The following is a 19,229-nucleotide window of genomic DNA, read 5'->3' as shown; positions in this document are numbered from 1 at the left end:
GCAGAGACCTATGGGTGGTGCGTCTCTTTATTTGGTTTCTCACCGCATAAAGCCCCCCCGGTTCGTGGTTCTAGGAGCAGAGCAGAGCAGGCATGCAGCTGGTTTGGATTATAGACGGTAAGAGATGGGGGAGTTTTTCCTTATGTGAAGTGCTTTGGTTTTCATCAGAGACTCTTCTAAGGCTCCAGCTGCCTTGCATAAGCCAGTAGGTTTACTGAGGCCACTGCTCAGTCTGTTAAGATGAAGGAGAGATTGTCACTTGATGATGATTAATTTAGGAATGCATTAACATGCCAAAGGAATCGAATGATAGAGGCTAGCTTGCCCTCTCCTCTGGTTTCCTAGACCCTAGGGAAAAAATGAAGCCAAGGCTGAAGCATATGACTTAATTAATGATGACTGTGGACTTAGCCTCTGCTACCATTTCAGCAAACTAGTCAGTGATCTGGGATTTTTTTTTTTCTCCGTTCAGATGTGGTCACTGATACTTGCCGCCTTCTTGGTGTTTGGTTTTTATTTAATCCTGAAACCAAAGGTTAGATAAAATTGACCTCGAGCCTGGCTGCTGCTCAGGTGCCCCACACCCTCGCCATCCGATTGTAGCTCCGCCAGGTCGAGCCGTGACCACCCTTTAGGTGGTGACCCCAAATGACAAGGGAGCTGGCAGCTACAGAGTATAACCACCGTGGTAAATGTATGAGTGCCCAAGGACTACACTTGCTTAGGCTTTCTTTGGCGTGTCATCAATTTCATAACCCCGAACAGACCGGTCGCTCGGATGCGTATCCTGGTTCTGCTGCACGTTGGGCCGTGAGAAATCCCATCACGTTGGTGGGATTGAATCAATAGCTGGAAGCAGCCGCCGGCGTCACGCCTCCTCGGGGAGTAGCAGCAAGGGTCAGCGCAGGGAGTGGCAGCTGCCGAAGTAAACCAGGGCAGTGACGTGGATGCCTTATCTGCACAGGGCTGTGTTCACCAAAGTTAGTTTTTTTCCAAAGTTCAGCTCATCTCCGTCACCTGCTGCGCTCGGCTGCACTGTTTTTACCCCTTTGCTTTGCAGCTCTGATTTATGAAAGGACTTTATGAAGCTGCTTGAAAACGTCTGGCTGTATCTAGCAGGGTGCAGGCGTTCTGAGCTGCTTGAGCAGAAGCAGGTGCCCTGTTTTCCCCTTGTCTCCTCCTCCCCATCGCCTCTTTCCTCCTCCTTGCCAGCTTTCGTCCGACAGCGTGGGCGGTGGGGCTGCATTGCAGCTGAGGTTAGCCCTGCCTCTGCCGTCCCTTGGCACAGGAGGATGAAAACGACGCTTTCAGCTGAGCCTACTACACTACCGAATATTTTTCCAAGTCCACCCGGTTTCCCCCGACAGTCGTCAGGCACTCTATAAACATCGCAAGCCCTTCTCGCGCTGCTTGTAGGGTTTACCATGGGCGGGTGTTTTCTCAGGCTGGGATTTGAGCCGCAGAAGGGTGTTGGTGGCTGTAGGTCCTGTGACGCCGGTTCAGGCAGAGCAGGGGGGGTGCAGCATGCCCGGTGTTTGCTGGCACCGCTGAGTCCTCCAGGTCTCCCTGCTGACTGGAGCCCTGGCAGACTGCTCAGCGTTTTAAGAAATCTGACTGCACCAGCACGAGTTTGAATATTAAATCTACATTTCAAAGTCCTGTTATTACATTTTAATTGCTTCCCCTGCCCTTTGAATCAAAGTACAGCTTGTGGTGTAGGAACACGACGAGAGCCAGGCTCGAGGCTGGGAGGCGGAGAACACCCACCGGATGGATCCGACCGGCCGGGGAAAGGATCCTGCGGCGATCCCAGCCTGCTGCGTCTGGATCCGGTTGCATACCAGCTAAGCCTGTGAGGGGCAGAGCAGGCAAGGACTGACAGGCATCGTTGTGGGAAGAAGGGGAAAGGAAGGCAGGCTAGCAGAATTCCTTGCGCATCCTTGCGAAAGGAGCCTATGCCAGCACATGATCTGCCAGCAGCAGATGTAAGCTCTCAGAAACAGCAGGGAGGATGTTGACTGCAACAATGCATCAAGGCTGCGGTTTGTAACCTCAATAGTAAGGCAGTTAACTTTTTTTTTTTTTAACAAAGACATTTTGATTGCCAAATCCATAACCATTAGCAGCTGTGGTTTCGAGCTGTTCCTTCCTCACACGTTGCAGTCTAGACCTGACAGGCTTTCAAACAAAAGTTTGGCTGCCGACTTTTGTTTGTGTTTCTTTGCGATACTGCTTTTTTTTCTTTTTTGCCCGTTCTGTTGATTCGAATTGAACGTTGGCATGTATCCTTTTTCTAACCCAGCCTCCCCGGAGTGGCTCCTCTGCATCCATGTGGTCTTCTGTGGCCAAGAGCAGCATGTAGAGTTCCTCGGGTGCGAGTTCACAAGGCTGCAGTACTGGACATTTCTGCCTCAGGCTAGAAAATTTGGTGTTTCTAGAAAGTTGGATCTGCTTTGGGGTTTCTGTTTAGGAAAATGTTATGTTTCTCACGGGCCAAAAGCCTGGTTGGCCTGTGCTAAGGCAGAGGGAACAGGTCCTTAAAAGATGATGCCTGAAAACATGCTCAAAGCTGAAAGTGTGATGCAAGACCATGTCATGAGGGAGATCAAACCTCAAAGTGAAGCGCTTGGTGCTCTGCAAGCTCGTTCCAAGACTGGAGGTCTGAGTCAGGAGAAGGTGACACAGAGCAGCGGCAAACCTGGATCTCCTGGCTCAGGCAATGGCTCCTGTTGCCAGCCGTGTGTCACCTTTGGGCAAATGTGCCCTGGAGCACTTCAGGGTGAAGGCTTGGTTGGGAGATTGGCTAGATAATCCCCAAAAGCGAATGTCCGTGTAAAGAGGTGGTGGAGACTACACCGCTGTTAGAACAACAGATGGGGAAACGATGCTTCAACACCACTCTCCTTGGAAAAGCGGCAGGGACGGATGTCGCTTGGGCACGGCAGTTCTTGAAGGCTGGTCCTGCAGACTGCGAGAAGGGTGGGATTTTTTTTTTCCTCTTGATATTAAATAACTCCTACCTACAGATGGACCGCAGAGCCGATAACTGAGCTTCAAGTGCTGGATCAGTTTTGGCTGCAGCTGTACCAGGGCAGCTCCACGGGGTACCTGCGGGCAGGAACCGGGGTTATTGCTGGTGGTGCCCGAACTGGAATCGGGGAGTTTGCAGCACCCACAACCAGATAAGCATCATCTCTCTCATTTTTGAGGGCTCCATTTCTCCTGCATCCATATGTCCATATTGCAGGTGCTGCGAATGCCCCTCTTTGGCTGCGGCACTCCCGTCACTTGCCAGAAATTTCCAACTTTCTTTTCCCCTTTGCAAACCACTGAAGAAACATTTTCTAGCTGGATGGTGAGCAATTTCCCTCCGGAGAGGAGGAGAAAATGGCTGTTTAGTAGTTAATTACCTGTTACGTTAGTCTGACAGCTATGAAGCTTATGAGGCGTGAAAGAAGAGCGGATCTGCCTTTCCCACAAATCACCAAGAAAACGGGGTGAAGGAAGTTGTGCCCGGCTCCGGGGGGATGCCTCGCATCCCGCTCCTCTCCCTTGCACGTGGCCAAGGGGCTTCTCATAACGCCCGTGGAAGAGCCCAGTGCGTGTTTTTGCCTGCTGGGGAAAGCTGATTTATTGCCACTGCTGGTTACAGCAGCCCTGCTCTTTCGGAGGGGACGCCGTCTCCGCCAAGATTATTTTTTTTTTTTTTCCCCTTTGAATGCATTTTATGGTGAGCTCTCTTGCCAACACATGGGCTCTGCTTGCTTTTATTCTTTCCAGACAGCATTGCTTTCCAGCGCTGCCTCTTTTATTTCGAAGCTCTTAGAGAGCAGTGGGGAAACGAAGGCTGGAGCTGGTGTCTTGGCCCAGCGCTGCCTGGCAGAGCAAGCTGTATTTCCCCTGTTGTTCACCAAGGAGGCACGCCAGGAAAATGATTCAACCCTTTCCGTTATTAACCTTGCAGAACATCTCAACCACCTCCTCGGTGTTCAGTGCCAGTGCCCCAAGGCCACCCCCTGGCAGCTGTAAGATGGAGCGGATGGCAGCGACCTGCCGAAGGACTACAGGTTCCAGCGTGCAATTCTCCGCCATGCTCCGGCTAACCAGGATGTGCGCTGGGGCTGGGCGGTTGCGCGCTTGATGGGCAAGAAGAGTGGAGGAGAGCTCAGGCTGCATTGCAGGGCTCTGTAGGCCAGCCTGCGTAAAATGCCGGGGCTATTCCCACCTGGTGTTAGCATTCGGACTCTTGTGCTGCGTTTGCTTGTCTCCTTTTGTGTCCGGAGACCTTAATGAGAGCGAAAGATGCTCTTGAAATGTTGCTAACGAAGCTGCCGGGGAGTGTTTTGGCTTTGTGCTGTGCAGAGCCGCTGCTCCGTTGCATGCAGTGCCTTTGTTCCTTCCTCGGATGCACCGGAGCAGAGCTCATCTTGTTAGTGATGGTTTGGCTCCCCCCCGGCATGTTTTCCTTCGTCTCTTTCGATTCCCCTGCCTTTGGTTTACGGCATGGGTTCAAGCGAACGCAGTTTGTCAGGGAGGGGTGAAGAAATTGAGGGGCTCGGGACAGCCCTTCTCCATGTTTGGTTTTTTTTTTCCCCACTGCTGAGATGGAATCAGGACGAGCTAAGGGTCCCGAACCCCGCATTGTTACCAGCGTTGCTGGGCAAGCCTGCACGGCCCCCACATTCTGCTGCAGGCTTTACCCAAATCGGGGAAAAAAATACTTACTTTAACAGATTGGTATGGGGGGAAAAAAAATTAGCAGGATTTTTTTTTTTTCTCAAATGTCAGAGAAGGTGGGTTCGTGTCTCTGCTGGCTCCGAGCTGGCTTGTCCCCTCCTTTGCTCTTTTGCTGTGGGCTGTGGAGTGAGGAGGCTGGGCAGCCCTGCTGCTATTTCTGGTGGTGACGAGCTGGTGATGGGAGACGAGGGATGGTGAAAACAAAGTGTAGGGAACATTCATGAGCAATTATCCGCGCTTGCAGCTTGATTGGGGTGGCTGTTGGGGACATCTGATAGCCACTTAATGTATGTTCAAAGCGCCAGCTCCAGCGAGAGGGCAAATCTGGTGGCTGGTTTTCGGAGGAGCCCAGCGCTCAGCTCCCTTTTCCAGCTTGTACTCAGATGATACATTTAACCTCGAGCTCTTTCTGCATGTGTTAAGCTGCCTTGAGATCTGCTTTTTTTTTTTTCTCCCCCCGCTAATCTCTTCACAGCTAGGATCTTACAAACCTGTTAGCAGCAAATTGAAGCCCAACCGGTGTGGTTGCAGTGATGGGATGAGCAAGGTTGCATGGACGCTGGGTGTATGGAGAGCGTATGTGGGGTTTTCAACTGTGCGAAGCAGTGGGCTGGAGCAGCAGTTGGTAAGCTGTGCCGGCTGTTCGCAGCCCACGGAGCCCACCGTCCTCCCAACTGCCTCGTCGCAAGCCCGCTACAAGGTGGCAGAAGGTCTGGAAGGAGGCTGAATCTTTTTTTTTTTTTTTTACACCATAGTTATATTGCATAACCCCTCTCTTTCTTGCTTTCCAGCTCATCTGCAGGATTGGAGGAGGGCAGGTTTTCTCCTTCTCGAGGGACAACGTGGCCTCTGGACTTTATTTGTTTTAGAGGGCCTTTTTAGCCACCTTCTGCTAAATGCTGAGTTGGTTCCCAGTAGAGGCAATGTCAAAGCCTGGAGTACTGGCACCTGTCTTATTTACACCCTCAAGATTATAACAATGAGTGCCGTTGAAATTAGGAAGGAACACCCCCATCAGACTCCTCGCTGGGTTGGATTCTTGGTCTCTTGTAGAGAGGGAGTGTGGTTTCCCTCTAAATTGACCTTTTATTTAAAAAATTGCTGTTGCAGATCCTCTTTACTGGGGATATGCTCTGTCTTCTCTCTCTGGCACACTAGATGTGGCTTCTGGGCTTTTACTACAAGTCTCAGGTTTGCCGAATCGCTGATGGGCAGTGGCTGCTGTCTGTGGGGTGTAGTAGCTGGGAGTAAATTTTTTCTCTGTCTCCTAAACTTACTGCGTTGCAGACTGTAGAGTGACTCGACTGACCTCTTACAGCAGAAACATTGAGAAATGAGTTTTTTACTCGTTAGATATTTGGGCAGCTTTGGAAAATGTAATGGAGGCAGTTGTGTTTGGTATCTTGGTGGCAGCGTCTCCACTGAGAGCGTCAGTCAGCTGAGTAGTTGCCAATAGGAGAGGCATCTTTGGTGCGGGGCAGGTGGGTACCGATGTCCTAGTGCTGAGCTAAGCTGCAGAAAGAGCCGTAGAGGCAGAGGAGTGCCGCGGTTCAGCCACGCTGTCTGTCTTGATCCTGTTGATGACGAGACAAGATAATGTAGATACAGTCCGTAGGTGTCTACAGGCGATGTTGCTCATGGTGATCATGCGCGACGTCGAGAGCGAGCACTGTTTAGGGGACTGAATAGCAACAGGGAGAAATTTTGGGTAGGAAATAGTAACAGCTCCAGTGACTTCTAGGAATGAGGTCCATGGAGGTGGTTTCTAAACATGTTAAATAATGGCAGCTTGTTACAGGTGCACTGGGGAGAGGCTGTGCTCTTGGTCCTGGTGATGTGTCATGTGGCAAAAGAGTATCTCACTGTTTCTCCGTTCAGGTTGCAGGTAGTGGTTTCAGGAGGTACAGCGGGCATGTCTAACCTCTCGCTGCTCTCTGAGAGGAGTCTCGGTTCCTACTAGCCCCCAGCCATGTGCTCCTGCCATTCACTTGCTTCACCGGACCCTTCTTTGAGCAGTTCAGCCCATTAACATGGCAGAAAACTGACTTTGCCCAAAACCTCCCTAAATTTCTGCAGGGGGAACAAGTTGAATTGACTTGTGGAAGGGACCTGGGGAAGAGGAGAGCCTGGCCATTAGGTTGGCTCAGCATCTTGTGAGGGCTCAGCCCCATCTTTTCCACCTGGGAGCATCTTGTCTCTAGGCAGCGGAAAGGGTTACGGCTTTTTCTCAGCTCCGGCAGGCAGGAATATTCTGCTTTTGTTGTTCACCAGGATGGGATAAGAGGTTTCCGGGGTAGGTACAATAGGAAGCCTTAAATGTAGCGGCTCGACGAGGGCTCCTTCCCTGCCTCCTGGCAGTGAGATGCCAGAGGAAGGACCGAGGCTTTTAAAATGCAGGACACGGACGGATTTGGCACACGTACAGAAATGTACCCTGGGAGTGAAGATGAAAGGTTGCGGCGTGGAACGCCTAAACCCAAGTTGCAGCTATGGCATCTGCCTCGGCCTTGGGATCGGATTGAGCTGGAAGCTTTTGAAGCTGAAGGTTTGATCCTGGTTTTGGATGAAAGCTGTCAGTGGAGAAACCAACCTGGCTGTTGCTTTTGCTGCCAACGCCTGGGTACGCGTTACGGGGACAGTCCCTGTGTGAGGGCCTGTAAGGTGTGTGAAGGGGGACACGGTGATGTCCAGGTCCACCTAGGAGATGGTGGCTGAGGAGATTTGGGAAGCAGCTGTACTCCAGGCAGCAAGACCTCTACGGCATACTGGTCCCGGACACACAACCTGGCTGAAGAAGCCACTGACTGAACCATGTGTAGTAGAGTGGGGGTGGAGCACCTCTGTGACCAGGTCTGGACGGTGGCTTATGCCCCACCGCTCTATGGTGTGACCTTCGGAGGCCATGCTAGTGTGGGAGCTGCTGGGTAAGTCAGGTCCTCTGGCTGTGGAGGGGCCACCAGTCACCCGCATGATGCTGAGAGCAATAAAGCAGCGCCAGCATTTTGCACTCACCAGGCGTTGGCCAGGGATATTCGCATTGGCTCTTTCTAACCTTCCAAGATCCTCCTTCCCTGCAGATGGGAAATGAAAATCCTTGGCGTTGGCATGGAGTGGTGGAAGCAAGTCAAGTAACATGGCTCAGCCAGGAAAAAAAAAAAGAGGAAGAAACCTCTCCAACCTCAGATCGGTACAGCAGGGCATCCGCGTGCGACGCAGATCAGTGCGGCTCTTTCTCCTCCAGCGTGGGTGTTGTACAGAGCAGCTAAGTGCACGTACATATCTCTCTCTTGCTCGGTGAACAGCTCTTACACGCTGTTGTAAAATAAGAGGGGCTGGAAACGCTTTCCTCAGTTGATCCAATCCCAGTGTTGGGCTTCTGTAAATCTCCCCTAACCGCTGGCAACGCTGCCAAACCCTGCTACAGCGCAGGGAGAGCGGGTTGCTCCCTGCTCACCTCTCCGTGCCCAGCTGTTCCAGGGCAAATCCAAACTCATCTTGGCAGGTCGGTGAGAGCTTTTCAAACACTCAGCCTAGGAGTCATTTGTTAGTAACAAATGGGGGATTTGCCAGGACATGCTGCTCCATCTGGTCTGGCATCCTGTCCCCTACAGCAGCCTTGACGGATCTGCCTGAGGAAGGCAGGGGAGCAAAAAATAAAAAGAAGGCAGTTTTCCCATGGAAGAAAAACCGCTTCCGCACTCTGTTTGAACTGGGTTTCCTGGGCTGGAGCACCTTCGTGGCATGCCCTCACATCTGTGCCTGTCAGCACAAGGTCAGCAGCTAATGGAGAATCTGATGTGATGGTTGGTATATACATTTTTTGTTACTGTTTTGCATTTCACTTCTGAATACCAGTGAGGCTGAGCTGCATCCAGACAGGACTTCAGTGCACTTCTTGTGCTGAGTGGGGTTTTTTTCCCTCCTTTTTCCCCCATGGTTAATGAGAGAAACAATCTGTTTATACTCTTCCTATGAAATTCCCCCATGTCTTTGTCACAGTGAAATCTTTCTGTAGACTCCTTTCGCAGAGCCAGCCCTGCATGGAGACGGCCGGCTTCTCCGAGCCATCGACCTGGCACGTTGCAAGCGGTTTTTCTACTGCGCTCACCCTTTAGATGCAGACTAATCTCAAGGGCTGTGTGTCCCACAGGCAGGATGGTGCACACTCTGCAAAATCTCAAAGCCCTTGTGTTTGGACTGAGCTTTGTGGGGAAGAGATGGGGATGTATCCATAGTTGGGACAGCTGCTTCAGTAAAAGACGTGGCCACCCTTCTGGTGGTCATCATCTTGTTGGGTTGGCCAAGCTGTTTCGGTTGAGGTTCTGGTGTGCCATCCACAATCGGCTGGGGTTTGGTGGGGGTGCCTGCATCCCTGTCAACTGAATCCGGGAATGCTTTGGGTCGAAAATCGGTCCCATGCTTGTCCTGGCTCAAAGCAGGCAGTGAGCAGGCAAGCTTGGGAGGGCAGGGTCCCCGACCGCCTCTCTGTCGACACCCCATGCTTTAGATCAGCTTAAGCCAAGTGTGAAACCACACCTTTTAGGCGGCGAAACGCAGGACGGTGCTAAAGGGGGCTGAAAAGGGTTAGGGAGCACACAGGGAAGCAGCTCAGTGAGCAGATCCGAAAAATGAGCAAGCTCTGGCAGAGGTGCGATGAGAAGAGGCTTAGCGAGGGGCTCACTGATTAAGACCCAAACCTGCAATTGGTTTTGGTTTGGGTTTTTTTTTTTCATTAAAAGTTCTTGAACTGGTTTAGTCTGAGCAGCTACAGCCTAGATATAACCCATCTCTTAAATAACGATTTCTCTGCTCCTGACCGCCGAGCTCTTTTCACACCCGCGGCAGTTGGTCTGACTCTGCTTTCTGTGTGTGTCTGTGTTTCGCAGTATCCGGATCTGAGCCAGGAGTCCGGGTCTCCATTTGTCTTTATCTGCACTAATCCCCAGGAGATGGTTGTGAAGTTTCCCATCAAAGGAAAACCCAAAATCTGTAAGTAGTAAAGTTTCCACAGATGCCCCCCTTGGCCTTTTGTGCCTGCTCTCATCGCCACCTCTGCTTGCCTTTGCCATATGAGTTCGCAACCTTTGCCCTGTGCTCTTTGATCTGTAGGTGTTTGTTTAATGACTCGAATACATCTGTAATATTTTTTTTGTCTTCGGTTCCCCTTTCCCCAGATGTTGCTTCCTCTCAAGTACATGCCTCTTCCTGCCTCTGCAAACACTCAGGAGTCAAAGAGCGCTCGTGTCTGCAGCTGATCTGCTTCTGGCATCAGCCTGGGTCAGGATACGAGCCGGTGCGGTGATGCTCAGGCAGATCTGCGCTAGCTCCTTGCCTGCGGTTCAAAATTGCCCTCTTGCCCGTGAGGATGGTGAGGGCTTGAAGCAGCAAGAGCTGCAGGGCCAGATGGATGTTCTCCATCCGCAGGCCAGCAGGATGGGATGTCCTGGCAGAGCTTGCAGGGAAGCGCCGCAGCATCTGTCCGCGCTCTACTTGCCAGCGTTGTTAGTCCCTTTTATGAGCCACCAGCCCCTCCGCAGGCTGCCAGTTATTCCTGCCTGCTGCCGTAAAAAGGATGGAGGAGGGATGCAGCAGCTGGGGAGCCTGCAGTCAGCTCCGTCCTTATTAGCAGCCTCCCCACCACACAGCCTGGGGAAGGCACCGTACACGCTTTCAGGGGATGTGAAAAATTAATTTGACGGGCTAAAAGCAGCATAAGCAGAAATAGTCTTGGCTGTTTGTTTAGCAGAGCTGCCGACTGGGTTTTCTTTCTCGTTTGCAGTGTGGTTCTCCAGGAGTAGTTATCTAGCAGCGCGGGAGCGGCAGGATTTCTCAGGACTGGTTAATAAGGGCTTTTGAAGCCCTTTTGAAGGGTTATTTTTGTTGTTTTTGAGGTTGTTTTCCCCTCTCCACTCAGAGAAGCACTGTTCTCCCACGGCTTTGGTCTCTTCCTGGGCGCTGGGGGTATTCCTGCCCTGCTGGGGTATTGAGCAGGGCAAAACAATTTGGTTTCTTCCCTGACTTTTGTGGCAATATCTGGGAGGTGCGTTCAGCCGGTGGCGACAAATGACGCTTGGTGAGCTGCAGCACTCGGATCTTGCTAGTGGCACTGTCCTCCCCCAGGGACGGGTCTTTCCCAGCGCGCCGGTGAGCAGGCAGGGCTGCGGCGAGTTATTTAGGATGCAAACGTTTCTGCTGCGGTAGAACAGCCTCGTCGTTGTTGCGTGCTGGAGCAGCTGCTGCATCTCCCCCCCCCCGTTTTAACCTCTCCTTGCTCTCATACAGGCTCTCTCATGCCCCTTCACTGTCACATCTGCCTCCATCCGGCTGTGGTTAGGAGGAGAGCTGCTGGTAGTGGCTGAAGGGGAAGCTGCTGCGTGGTGTGAGCGCAGGGCAGCCGGCTTCTGCGTGTCTGCCTCGCCGGGTGCAGGCGCTGCCGGTCTCCTCCCCATCTGTCACATCGTCTCCTTTGTGTTGTGACACTTTCCTGCTTGGAGAAGGATCAGTCTAACAGCCTGGAAGGAAGCCGGCTGTGCTGGCGGCTGCCTGCGCTCCCCGCTTCTGCTGCTGGCCCTGCCTTTCCTGCCCTCCATCCCGACAGGAGCTTTCACGAGAGCAGCAGTGGGGGAGTCTGTGGAGTTGCATGTTCCCCTCCCAGAGGGGACACTGTCCGTCTGGGTGATATTTGTGACAGCCTAAGGAAGGAGCAAGGAAGGCTTTGACCTTTCATCGGGGTAAGGTGCTGTTTTAACAGGAGCTGGCATCACGTCCGAGGCAGTCAAAAGCTTAGTTCTCCAAGCTGGAAGCAGATCAGGGGGAAGGTGCCGGCTCACGTCCCCACCTGAGCTCGCTGGCTGCCCCGGTCTCCTTGAAGCCTGGCTCAAGCCATGACAAAATGCCAGTTTGTCTTGTTGGGAAGCCAAGCCGGAGCGGTTTTCCTTGCCAGATAACAGCATGGACCTCGCCACAATGACATCTGAATGCTTCTCCATTGCAAATTAGTCGTTTCTAAAAAAACCTAACATAGCTTGATTTTTGCTGCCAGGGTTATTGTTTGTGTGGAAGTGATGGGCACTGTGTTTGCATCATGTTTGGGAGCACGGCTGTCCCCAAACACATCCCTGCTTAGTTTCAGCGCATGACCAGATAACAGCATGGACCTCGCCACAATGACATCTGAATGCTTCTCCATTGCAAATTAGTCGTTTCTAAAAAAACCTAACATAGCTTGATTTTTGCTGCCAGGGTTATTGTTTGTGTGGAAGTGATGGGCACTGTGTTTGCATCATGTTTGGGAGCACGGCTGTCCCCAAACACATCCCTGCTTAGTTTCAGCGCATGAGGACAAAGCTTGGTGGCGGTTCTCGTGGAAGATTTCCTTGAATCCAGGCAAAGCTTCCCTGAAGTCCCTCAAGCGGAAGCCAAGCCGGAGCGGTTTTCCTTGCCAGATAACAGCATGGACCTCGCCACAATGACATCTGAATGCTTCTCCATTGCAAATTAGTCGTTTCTAAAAAAACCTAACATAGCTTGATTTTTGCTGCCAGGGTTATTGTTTGTGTGGAAGTGATGGGCACTGTGTTTGCATCATGTTTGGGAGCACGGCTGTCCCCAAACACATCCCTGCTTAGTTTCAGCGCATGAGGACAAAGCTTGGTGGCGGTTCTCGTGGAAGATTTCCTTGAATCCAGGCAAAGCTTCCCTGAAGCCTCCCTCAAGCATCGCTCAGAAACCCCCCTTCAACAGCTGACGGCTGGAAGAGCGCGGAGGAGCGGGCAAAGGGACACGTCGCAGTGCGAGACAAGAGTCCTTAAATCATTGAGCGGAAAGAGAAGGGGACCCTGGGGCCATTGCCTTATTTTTAGGCTTTTCCTAAAGGTTACCCACGTGATGTTTTATCTTTGCCAGCTGATAGAGCCGAGGAGCCTTGCGTTTGCTTTTGGGGTCCGGGAGGAGCAGGCAGGTGCATTAAATATGAAGCTTACAGCCCCGGAGGTGACACAGCGTTGGTGGTGGGGGAGAGGAGCATTGAGCGAGTGTGAACTCGCCACCTTTCTCCTGCTAAAAACCCCATGGCTTGGCAACACAGTGGTCTGACACACCGCTTCCAGTCTGGCCGTGCTGGCTCAGCCTTGTTGGGTGCCCATCGCTGTTTCCAGCCATTGCAAGGAGGGGGTTTCTTCCCCATCCTCAGGCAGGTGGGGAAAGTCTTCTCCCACATAGGGTGGCAGAGAGGATGGTGGATCTCCCAGACCTTGTAGGAGAGCATCTTCCAAACTGCAGCTCAGGGTGAGAACACTGTCTGAAAACAGAGGCTTCAAGTAATGCCCTGTTTTGCCCTTTCGCTTGGCCTCAGATTTAATTTTCTCATTTGTGATGGTGGAAGAGTTTTGCAGATGCACTTTTGCATCCCATGGGCTGCAGGTTGGCAACGGCTGCACTGAGACATCGGCAGCATCTGGTTCCTGCTTCCAATTTCGACCTGACTGTAGCCGCGTTTCAGTTTGTGGATCTATAGCACGGTGACTTGCAAACCCTCACTCACATGTTTTTTGCATGTGTTATGGGTTTGGTGCATTGAACTTCCCTCTCAAGCTCAGACAGGAGCAAGGCTGGCCCAAAACTCAAGCTGAAGGAGGAGGACTGGTTTCAGGGAGGCTGGGTTGTCCTGGTGGGACATCCTGAGCGAAGCACTTTTGTAACCTGCCTCTCCTGGGAAAAGCATTGTCGGACTCTTCATTGAGCTGAAATTGAGAAGTTTTCTCGATTTGAAGAGAAGGTGATAGCCTCTGGCTGGTTTGGAGCCATTTTCTCTGGACAAGCACTTGTTTCTCATGGCACATGGGCATTTACTGGTAGTTTTGGGAGCAGTGGCCAAAGCGGGACTGGTTTGGAGCCTGGTGGATCTGATCCCCACCAGGGATGAGATCTGCTGTGTGCTGTAGCTGGCCTGGAGCAATGCAGCTCTCCTGGGGACCGCATGGGCTGTGTTTCACCCACAGGGTGACACCGGGCTTGATTCCCTGGAGGGGTGATGCTGTGGGACCCGGATGAGGTGCCTGCCAGCTCCGGCTCCATCCACCTCGCTGGGATTTCACTGGGACGGGCTCTGTCTGTCCATCTCCTTGGGATCAAGCTCTGATCCCTTTGCTTCCCCTCCTGATGGTGTGACCACGGTGGATGCCCATGTTCCTCCTGAGGGATGCAGGGGATGCTCCCTAGGGACCGAGGCCGCCCTCCCCAGCTCACTGCAGGCTCTGCAGTTTTTCCTGCTGGCTTCTGCAACGTGGTGGAGCCCCATCCCTGCTCCCAGCTACAGACAGAGATGGGATGAGGCTGGCATTTGGAGGATGGGAAGACGCAGGGGTGCAGGAGCAGGGAGGCGAGTTCCTGGGGAGACATGACATTAGAGGAGGCGACCGGCGCTGGCTGATGGCAAAGCCTCTTTGGGAGGCTGGCTCTTTGCCGTGCTGCCTTGCTTAAGGTCACCTTCCCTTTCTTCCTCTCTCTTTTGGAGGAGGGAGATTTGCCTGGGAGAGCAGGAACATCCTTGCTTTTTTATGGGCAGGGAGAGGGGGGACGGGGACGCTCCTCCGAGGCAGCACATTGCCTTCCTTACTTGCCGTGCCTGGTTTTTGGCTTCTTCTGAAGGAGTTGCCCAAATCCCATGTGTTGGTGTCCTGCTCCTCTCCCAGGTGGGAAAGCAGAGCTGGCAGCGAAGCCACCAAGGGCTGTGAAGGTTGGTGGGATGAGGGGAGGCTGCTTTTGCTCTGGGTCCCACCAGAGGAGCCAGCCGCAGGCGCCTGGGCTCCCCAAGGTGCTCCCCAGTGGCAAAGGCAGCACATCCCTCCCGGATGGTGGCCTTGGAGGCCACCAACCTGGTGCTCGGCAGCACAGAGCAGTCGGTCCCCATCACCTTCTGTGCCCCACTGCATTGTCATCCCCAAGCTGGGGGTTTATTGTCCCCAAGCCCGGCTTTCCACCATGCCGCGGAGAAACATGTCCCCGACACGGTGCTTGATGGTCCCCCATCTCCTTTGAACGTGTTGACACACATCCTGCGGGCGAGCAAAGGGATCGATTTTTTCCCCCTCTGGTAGCAGCAGGCGAGTGCTGGATGTTAATTTACTCTCCTCCTCGCTGAATTTCCCCTGCTCTGGCGTCTCTTTGCCGCGTCGGACATGCTTGCCCCCGGCTCCCTGGTGTCGTGCCTGCAGAGGGAAGCCACGGCGGCTGGAAACGCCTGGCTCCTCAAGCACGATAATTGAATGTGACAGGAACACACTAACTAGGAGACCTCGCTGCCTCCAGCTGATTTGCATTGCAAATAGCATTTAAAAATAAAGAGTGATGAGGGTTTGTTGTGTGTTTTTTGTTTTTTGGTTTTTTTTAATCCCCTCTTTACAGGGAAGCTGGATGCAAAGATCCATCAGGGAGCAAAGAAGGGGTTAATGAAGCAGAAAGCGATGGGGTGAGCCGCAGGGGAGCAGCGCCGTGTTCCCACGCAGCACCTGACTGCCACCGAAGGGTGCCTGGATGGTCCTCGACTCTGGAAAGCGGGTGCAAGATGGATCTGAGAACGCTTTTAGGTATTGCTGTATCTGTTGTATTCCAAAAGCATTAAAAGAGATGTGTTTTCACTGAGCTCTCGCCCAACAGCCCTGTGCTTCCCGGGAAGTCACACACTGCGGACAAGGGTGGGTGGGAAATGGAGCTTGACGGGATGGGACTGAACCAAGTGCTGGCATCTCCTGTGAGCGCCGGATCCCAGGACAGTGGCCAGCCCAGCTCCATCCGTCTTGGCAGGCAGGAGGTAGCTCCATCCTGGCTTTGGCAGCATCTCCCTCCCCAAAATGTGCCTCGAGGTCTTTTGGCTGAATGGGGTCAGACACATCGCGGTGCCGGCCTCGCAGGAGAAGGGCGAGAAACAGCAGACGGGGGCATGGCTCCCAACAGCTGTTGGGAGCTCCGGCTGTTGGCTCAAAAGAGCCCAAACCCTTTTGAGCGCGTGGCCGGGGATGCAGGGGACTCGGGGTGAGAGATGGGCTCTGTTCCTGCTCAGAGGCTTTCCGCTCGCAGGAGCTTGCCCTTGCAGCTCTTGGCATTGCTGGGAAGAGCCCAGCCTTACATCTCTCTCTCCTGATTTGTATCAAAGCAGCAGCCACCCTGCAAAAGCTGACCCCCCCTCCAGCAGCTGTGTGCATGAGTTAAAAACCCGCTCTGCCTTATGAATAAGATTAATTTCTCCTTTTTCTTTAATCCTTCATATTCAGCATCTCGCCGCATTGCCGTGTCTGTGCTCATTACGCATTTGTGTTCACTGGGCTGTGAGCCTTTCGTGCCATGTTGCTCCAGGCTCTGCCTCGCCATGGTCTAAGTGCTCCTCGTTCCCTGGAGCCCACCCTGCTCCGGAGGGGACCGAGCAACCCCCGAGCCCTGCCAGCATCCCTCCTCCTCCCTGGGGACGCGGCAGGGAGCAGAGCAGGGCTGTGGGCTCAGCTGCTTGGCGCGATCACTGGTTGCAGGTTGTCCCAGCCCTCCGCCTCGGTTCCTGTCACTACCCCATCAGGGAGGAGGAGGAGGAGGGTGTGAAGCCTTCGTGCCAGCTGCCTGCCTGCCCTGAAACTTGTTGGCTGGACACTGCAGTGCTGGTGTTTGCCCTGGGAGTTGTCTTCTGGCTCCTCTTTCATGGGATCTCCGGGATGCTGGAGATGGTGGATCTGGATTCAACGCCCACCCACGTCATTCCTCGTTTGGAAAACCCTCTTGTGGCTGGACACTGCAGTGCTGGTGTTTGCCCTGGGAGTTGTCTTCTGGCTCCTCTTTCATGATCTCCGGGATGCTGGAGAGATGGTGGATCTGGATTCAACGCCCACCCGCGTCATTCCTCGTTTGGAAAACCCTTGCAGGTGTTTCAGCTCTGAGTTGCCTGGGAGCAACTCATGGGAGTTGCCAGTATGGTATGGGAGCTGCTGTTCGGCGCGGCAGAGGGAGATGGGCTTCCCCTGCTTCCTTCCTCCTCTGGCCGCGTCTCCCCATCCACCAGCCAGTCCCTGTCCCTCGTGTCCCACCAGTGTGGTCCCAATCAGCTGTGCTGGGACTCCTGGTGACTTCCCTGCAGATGTTTCCCTTCTTGTGTCATGGAGGTCCTTCTCCCTTGGGTGGATGTGCCTCGAGAGCGAGGGGAAATGTCTGTGGTGCCTGTAGGAGCGGAGCTGGAGAGGGACAGGGGGTTCTGGTGCCATGGGGAGAAGGAGACAGGAGAGGACTTGGCCTTGGTGGCCAAGGGGAGAGGCAGGACATTGAGGTTGCTTTGCCCGAGCTGCCTGCAGCTCCCTGGAGCATCTCTCCTAGAGGTGGAAGGGGTCGACCCTCGAGTGGCCAGCCTGAAGGCGGCGCTTGTGGGACGAAGGTGGGACTCTGCTCTTCCAGGCGGAAGACGGGCGCATGGAGAAGGAGCATCCAGTTACGTGGCAGACAACGTCTTTCACAAAATGTCACTGATGTCTCTGCTGCCCTGCCCTGCGCCTCACCAGCATGGCCTGGGACGAGCGGGATGCTCGGGTCACCGAGCACCCGGGGTGGAGAAGCACCCAGGGAGGATGTGCTCAGCACCCAGGGGTTGCATCCAGGCTGGGCTCCATGTGCCACAGCCCAGGGGTTTCCAGCTCCTGCTCCTTATCCCAGGAGCGCAGCGCCGTTGGACAAGGCCGTGACAGAGTGGGATCTTCTACCATCCCCGTGGGACAAGGGGACCGCGGGGGTCACGTCCTGCCCATCACACCTAATGCCCATCAAAATCCCCGTCTCGGGGCACTGCTTCCCGGGATGGGTCGCCCACCCCGTACTTAAGCCAGGCTTTTAATATGAGCCCGCAATTTGGCTTTGTATTAAACCAGATCCATCTCCTGCGTCCACCTCCATGAGAGCAGCAGCTGCTCTTCGTCACCTCCCTGTCCTTTATATCACTTACAGCTCACATGTCACCTGAAGGATTTCACGTTCTCCACCATTTGTCAGTAAAACAATTATTGAGTCCTGCGGGGCTGGCGGCTCCAGCAGCCCCGGGCGGGCTGGATCACGGGCACCGCTCACGGTTGCGGCAAAACGCGCCATCGGAGGGATGCCGAGATCGGTTCCAATGAAGCCGCGTTGCCCGGCAGTGTTTTTATTTTCCTCCTGTATTAATTACATCATTTATGGTTTTGCCGGGGAACGAGCGGGCTGATGCACCGACCCATCCCTGGTTTGTTCTGCATTCCCGGCAGAAGCTGGTTTTCCCACCCTCGGGAGCATCGTTCCTGGTCCAAGATGCACTGAAAATCAGCGCTGAATGCCCAGAATACCTTTTACCTAATCTTTTAAAAAATTTCACTAAAAAGCGACCTGAATTTGTTAATATCGGTCATCTTGGGGCCCACCAGCATTGGGTTTGTGCCGTGCAAGGACAGTTTCTCCTCTTCATCGTGGTAAGGAAGAATTTCTCCTCTTCCTCGCTTTCGGGCTAAATGAATGCTCTTCCCATCCCTCTTTTCCTACTGCTTTAGACCTCTTCTGGCTCCCCTCCCACCTGCCCCAGCCCTAAAACCCAGAGAAATAGGGTGATGGCACCCAAACCCCAGCCCTTCATGGCGTCCCACCTCCTTCGCCAGGGGTTTGGGTTTCGCGTTGTCCTCGTTTGGGGCCGAAAAGCATCGGAAGCAATCGGCATCTCCTTCGGTGTCCTCCTGAAACCATGCTGGAGGAGAAGACCTGCCATCCCCAGGGATGGTGGCACCTCTCCAGGCTGGGATGCCCCATGCCGGAGCCCGGGTGGGTGGATGGAGGTGGTGGTCCCCGCTCTATCACCTTTGCTGCAGGACCATGTCCCGGTTCTGAGCCCGGTGCTGCCAGGTTGCCGGCTTGGATCATGTGCGCCCCATCTTCCATCGGCACAGCTTGCTGCACCGGTTTGCCTTGCTCAGGGCCAGCCACTCCAGCGCTGGGCTGGTTTTGGGGCGTCCTGGAGGCAGGGCTGGGACACCTCCCTGCTGAGATGAGCCGAAATTTCCTCACCGGCCGGCGTGGGGATGGCGCCGGGGCTTTGGGGTCGGGAATGGAGGGTGTGGGGGACATGCCACCTCCTGGGGACGAGGAGGGCTGGCGATCCGGGTGCTTTTGGGAAGGAAGGAAGATGCTCCCTCCATCCAGCGCTGGAAGCCTGTTCGGGGAGGAAAAATGACTGCGTGGGGCATGATGTTGTGGGTTTTTGGGGTGGATGCGGGTACCCCAGGGTGCATCCTGGGTGGTGACCCCCTCCTGCCTGCTCCCGGCAGGTCTTTCTGAGCGGTACCCTGCCCGAAAACCAGCCTGAGCGGTTTTGTGCCGGCTCAGTGACCCGAACCGGTGGCCGGTGCTGATGCCAGCATCCCCGAAAGCACAGCCGTGGGGGGACCGTGCCGGGCAGGGGGTCTCACGCGACACCTCACAACGTGTAAAACACGCCCAAAAATTTG

General features: G+C 53.9%; 1 protein-coding gene across 1 annotated transcript in view; it reads left to right on the top strand.

Moving 5' to 3' along the window:
- Window positions 1-15,378, top strand: part of TRIP4 (thyroid hormone receptor interactor 4) — a 35,988-nt gene extending 20,610 nt beyond the window's left edge. The window contains exons 12-13 of the mRNA XM_009276338.1: window positions 9,624-9,726; window positions 15,142-15,378. Coding sequence (XP_009274613.1) covers window positions 9,624-9,726; window positions 15,142-15,209 — 171 coding nt within the window. The 3' untranslated portion in view covers window positions 15,210-15,378. The remainder of the gene's footprint in view (window positions 1-9,623; window positions 9,727-15,141) is intronic.
- Window positions 15,379-19,229: the final 3,851 nt, after the last annotated feature.

This window comes from Aptenodytes forsteri, unplaced genomic scaffold (assembly GCF_000699145.1).
Source record: "Aptenodytes forsteri isolate BGI_AS27 unplaced genomic scaffold, ASM69914v1 Scaffold113, whole genome shotgun sequence".
Taxonomy (NCBI): domain Eukaryota; kingdom Metazoa; phylum Chordata; class Aves; order Sphenisciformes; family Spheniscidae; genus Aptenodytes; species Aptenodytes forsteri.
Note: the sequence above shows the minus strand (reverse complement) of the source record. Positions and strands in the feature narration are given on the sequence as shown.